General features: G+C 34.5%; 1 protein-coding gene across 1 annotated transcript; it reads left to right on the forward strand.

Moving 5' to 3' along the window:
• The first annotated feature begins 1,215 nt into the window (after positions 1-1,215).
• LOC109240414 lies at positions 1,216-5,384 on the forward strand. Its single transcript, XM_019407051.1, has 3 exons — positions 1,216-1,591; positions 1,952-2,082; positions 4,216-5,384. The coding sequence occupies exons 1-3, from the start codon at positions 1,463-1,465 to the stop codon at positions 5,003-5,005; spliced, it is 1,050 nt and encodes a 349-aa protein (XP_019262596.1). The 5' UTR covers positions 1,216-1,462; the 3' UTR covers positions 5,006-5,384.
• The last annotated feature ends 213 nt before the right edge of the window (positions 5,385-5,597 follow it).

Raw genomic sequence — 5,597 nt, forward strand, 5'->3', positions numbered from 1 at the left:
TAAAGGAAATCTTGAAAGTTGGAAATTGGTAGAAATTCAAATTAATTAATTTTCGTTTGTTAAAATTTCTGAATTGGTTTCTAATCCTTTGGACTTTTTGGATAAGTTTTTAAGTCAAAAGATAAAATTGAAATATCTTGACTATCTTGGAGAGTTGGAACGAGATTAAGAACTAAATGATCATAAATATAGTAATCAATAACTACCAATATATTGAGCATTAAAAACATTACTTGCATACAGACCCTTTATTTATGTATTAAAAGAATAGAACCCAAAAAATTGAGACCTTAACTTTGCACAATAACTATATCCAATTGGCTAATAGAGTACATTAAATTACCGACCAAATTAATTTTTCTTGGTTGTTTAAATATTTTGATTTATTATAATTCATTTTATATTTAAGTTTCAAAAGTTTTTCTTTTTCTCTTAAACTCCAAACTCACTCAAACACCTTGATATAAATTGAGACAGAAAGAATAATTAATAACTCTTTTCTCCCCTAAACTCCAACCTTGTTAAATTATTTCATACTCAAATTCTTTTATACAACATGTAAATGACTTTCTTTGTATAGATTCTTGTTAATATTTAGTTTATATTCACTAATAATTTAAAAAAAATCATTTTACAAGATTGCAAAATGGTACTCCCTCTGGTCCATAATAAGTGATTAATCTGCTTTTTTATTTTGGTCCAATATAAGTGTCCATTTATATAATAAAAAAAAATCAATTTATTTTTCCAAAATTACTCTTATGTATGTATCTCTAAAAAGTCATTTACTCCTCACATTTGAGAAGAGAAGTAAGTGCTACTATAACTATTCTGTAACATTTAATTAAGGGTAGTTAAGTCATATTAACTATTTTTGTCTAGAATTTATTATTTCCAAATTGGTCACTTATTGTGGACCGGAGGGAGTAATGCTTATCAATAAATTCACTTGTAAAATTTATTAATCAATAAATAAGTTGTCCGATTGAGTAAAATTTATTACACCACACTGCATAGAACTTGGTTCTTTTTCTTTTTCGTGGGAAAAGGTGTGTTGTTGCAACATATGAAACTTCATAGGCTAGCCTTGTAATTTGAGTTGAACTATTATTATTTTATATTGTAGAAATTAGAAAATTATAGAAAAAACAAATACTAGTAGTAGCAGTAGTAAAATAATAAAATAAGAAAAAGAGATTCTTGAAAAGCCGAGGCGAAGAGTCATAAATAAAAATCACAATTAGCCTTTAGCCATCATCATCCTTGTTCACTCTCTCTTCACATTTTTTTTTCCTCAACGAGATCGGCAACGCAATCTACCAGATCTGACACCCTTTTCATCATTCTCGCCCCCTATTTCTCGTATGCGGCACATAATTCATCTACTATTGAATCTGAATGTGTAGATTGTTAGTTTCTTGGATTTATTTATTTATTTATTAATTTATTGGATTTTTGGGTTATGGAAAGGAGAGTGAACGGAGGAGGGGATTATAGTCATAATAATCTGACATCCTCTTCAAGTTATATACAACACCCAGTTTCCAAATTCGATACCCTTGCTGGTGTTGCTATCAGATATGGCGTTGAGGTAAATTTAATACTACTTACTAGTACATTTTAACTTAATAATCTGATTTCATTCTTTTTCTCTCTTCTGATTATTGAGTTGAATGCGTTTTTATTCCTATAGAGTATATTAATATTGGTTTTGGACCTTTTGGTAGTTATGTACATTGCATTTCTGAAACTGAACCTGTGATCGAAAGCAACTCCCTTTCCCACTACTCTAGTATTTCTTCAACAGCTTATATATAACTGATTCCATGCAGTAATGTGCTAAAGCGACCCGTTGTTTTGTTGTGAATTTGTGTTTGCTTATATCATTTTGCAATTGGGGATTGTTTATGTGAAGTGGCTGATGATTTTATGTGGGCATACAATGTGGCAGGTGGCTGATATTAAAAGGATAAATGGCCTGGTATCAGATCTCCAAATGTTTGCCCTGAAAACACTTCATATACCGTTACCTGGGAGGCATCCCCCATCTCCAGTCTTATCAAATGGTCAAGACACACAAGGGTATTGCCCAAACATTTCTGTTAATGTTTCTTTCCTTCCTCTTTCAACTAGGCTATTGGTAACATTAGACTTTCCTGTCTAAGGAACTATAAATTTATGTTTTGCATTTCTGGTTTAGATGTGTGTTTTATTACTTGTTTATGCATGACCAATTGCTATTGTAAAATCTGTGCTGCATACTGGTATGGCAACCGTACACTTCCTCTATTTTGTATTGTGCCCAGCTGTATTTTAGCCTGTGGACACAATATTAGGAAATTGATTGTTATTTTCATCTAAGTTGCTCCAACACGGCAGTTTAGGTTCCGCACCCGTGTCGACACGACACTAGTATGGGTGTAGGTATGTATCCGTACTGGATTTGGTCCAACAATTTTGGGTATTTTGACCAGGATGAACGAAAAAACTCGACACCAGATACTATTTGATTCCCGAAATTAGAACCAAAGCTAGGGTAAATTTGAGGAAATAGCATAACTTATCTAGGAAATCAATCATTACTTATCTACAACTTGAGAATAAAAAAGAAATCCACACTTTACAAGCTATGCATAAGTATTCCACAATATTTCTCATTATATATATATATATATATATATATATATATAGATAGAGAGAGAGAGAGAGAGAGAGAATTAGTTTTAGCCGGATCTCCGTACCCGTATCTGTACAAGAATCCGTATCCCCGAATCTTAGAATTTACATCTTGAAGGATCTGATTGGTAGATCTACCCCGTGTCGGACACCCGCACCCGTGTCCGAACAACTTAGATTTTCATGCATGTGAGATGAAGTCCAAAATTCATGGCTTTCAGTTACTTGCTGCACTCCGGTTAATATAGTTCATGAAAATTTTTTCCAAAAATTGAGCTGCACAAAGTTATGGTTTTCGTGACATTTATGATGAAATAATTGATGTTCCCCTCCGCCAAATTGTATTTACTCACTATTTATTAGTATAATACTTTATCCATCTACAGATTATTATTTATGTTTGTGCTTTAATCTCTAGCTACTCGAACCATCTCTTATTGGTCCTGTGTTGTATATTGAGGTCAACCGACCTTTATTTGCTTCTGAATTTATACAGGGCGTGCTTGGTCTAGGTTTTGTTTGATGGGCTCTGTGAAAGTAAAGCTTCTAACAAATCCATTTAGCTTAGGTTAGAACTCTTCCATACACTTGTACTAATGGACTGTGTTTTGGTGTTCGAAGATTGTGGTTTCAATCAGTTTCCTGAAAAATAGTAAATAGTACTAGCCAGCATTATTTGACACTAGCTGTAGAAATAAGTAGAGATAGTGGCAAAGAAACCAAGCTGTTCATGAATGATTACTTGGGCTCATTTTTTCTTTTTGATAATTGAGATCAGCTTGATGTACTTAAGATTTATTTTTTTGATGATTCATGCTTAATAAGTGATTATTTTACGTGACGTTCTCATGGCCTTAGTTTTAAAGAGAATAGCAGAGATTCATATCAATTACAAAGAGAATGCTTTTATTTTTTCCTGTTTCAAGATTGATAAGCCTACTTGGGAGATGTTTCTTGCACTTATAACTGTTGTCATACACCTTCACAAGTTCAGTTAGTTCTTCCCTCGATTTAGGAAATATCCATACTGAAGGGGGAACAGTGTCTTACATGGGACATCTCTTAAAAACATGTTATGTATGTCATCTATTAACTAGAGGCAAATGGAATTAGGCCCCTGAGAAAATGTAGGGAACTTGTTGTGTTCAGTTTCAGGTTCAGAATTCGAAGTCACTAAAATATAAACACTATTTGATAATGAGAGATCATAGGAATTTATCACTAATCTGGCCTACACAAGTTGAGGGGAGAACCTGAACTGTGTTTTGAACTTACAAGTTTCAGCAGTAACTGTTATATGTACCTGTTGAAGTTACTTGCATGAGGATTGCTTAGTTTTATTAAGTTAATTTACCTCTGCATTGTGTATTTGTACAACTGTGCAACTACATGCAAAGTTGATTTTTATTTATTTGGCTTATTCAAACGCGAAAAACCCTGAAACCTTCTTTTCAAATATGCAAAGCTTGTCCCTTGGTTCTTTTACCTTTTCACCCTATGATCTGCAACAGTGGCTAAGTGTGACTTATTTCTTTTCAGACCTAGTTGCTCTGAGCAGACCTCTTCAAGCCGTCGACACTCTGATTTTTTCGATTCGTTTCAGTCCCTGAAACTGAAATCCTCTCCCCAGTCAAAAGTTTCGCCAGCCATGAGCAGCTTACAAGGTTATTATGGGCTTAAACCACCAGATCAGAAACGTGCATCTGAAGGATTTGAAATGGCAGAGTATCGAAAGGGAGGATCACATTATCTGGAAGACGGCCCATTTGTCAAATCCTCTCCTCTTTCAAATCCACCACTTAGTCTGCGGAGAAAATCTAAAAGTGTAGCTAATGGTTTTATGTCAGAGAATGGAGTTCCTGCCAATCATCTATCTACACAAGACAGCAGAGACAATGGTTCAGATAGATGGTTTGAGAAATTAGTGAGAAGGCGTCAAAAGTCGGAGACTGATTTCACACGTACCCCAGAAATGCTGTTGAAGGAAGATAACAGCAACAGTGGCTGGTTTTCAGCTGTTGGCGGCAAGGGCTTAGCTTTGAGACCCAAGTCAGCTAATCGAACTCTCTCTGGAGCGGATGCTGAAGCAAGTTCAATAAGTCCTATTCCTTTTGGCTTGGGGGATTCTTTCCTAAATGACAGTGCATCCGTAGTTAGGAAGTCATCAAGTACATCAAATTTGCAGGATTCAGATAGCGGTACATTGTCTTCCCTGTGGAATTTGAAGCCAGATTTTCAAGCAATTTCTACTGCAGCCATTACTAAGCCAATCTTTGATGGTCTACCTAAACCAATTACAGGTCGAAGAAACAAGACTGCGCTCGATTAGCTTATTCTTTCTACATAACCTTTTTACAAGTTCCTTTCTTAAATACTTTAGACGGAGCATCCTCCGGTGAAGTGGTAACTGGAGAGCTGAAGATAGAAGCAAACACTTTGGTCTTCTCATGGTTATATAAGCTTCCTTTGGTTTATCAATTTTGATTGGCGCAAGTTCAAAGTTGAACTGGTCTCAGAAGTTGAAGAGTTATAGCAGCAACGTTTATAATCAAATTTTGCTATAGCGTGTTGATTCATTGTGCAAATTGTGACTCACAGCATATGTATATTAGGCATTTAAGTTCATTGATCTGAAATGGAGAGAAAGGATATTGTTCATACCTATATTATATTAAAATATATAATTATTTGACATGGTTTGTGTTTTATTTCATCCCTTATGCTGGAGATTGATAATTAATTTACGTTGAATTGCTAATATTTTTCAATAAGGAGCCTCAATGTGTTTCCAGTGGGGCACTTTCATGTTTCGCGTGATGAAGAATGCAGAATGTGAGCCAGATTATCGTAAGCATTTTACATTTTCTTCTTTGTTTACCCTAAAATTCGAGTAACAATTAAACTTATATTGTGGTTTTAAG

Source organism: Nicotiana attenuata, unplaced genomic scaffold (assembly GCF_001879085.1).
Source record: "Nicotiana attenuata strain UT unplaced genomic scaffold, NIATTr2, whole genome shotgun sequence".
Lineage (NCBI taxonomy): Eukaryota > Viridiplantae > Streptophyta > Magnoliopsida > Solanales > Solanaceae > Nicotiana > Nicotiana attenuata.

Excerpts from the sequence above, each read along its gene's own strand:
- LOC109240414 (XM_019407051.1), top strand. The coding sequence starts at position 1,463 with ATGGAAAGGAGAGTGAACGGAGGAGGGGATTATAGTCATAATAATCTG. Across the intron at positions 1,592-1,951 it reads CTATCAGATATGGCGTTGAG|GTGGCTGATATTAAAAGGAT; the intron begins GTAAATTTAATA and ends ACAATGTGGCAG. Across the intron at positions 2,083-4,215 it reads AATGGTCAAGACACACAAGG|ACCTAGTTGCTCTGAGCAGA; the intron begins GTATTGCCCAAA and ends ATTTCTTTTCAG.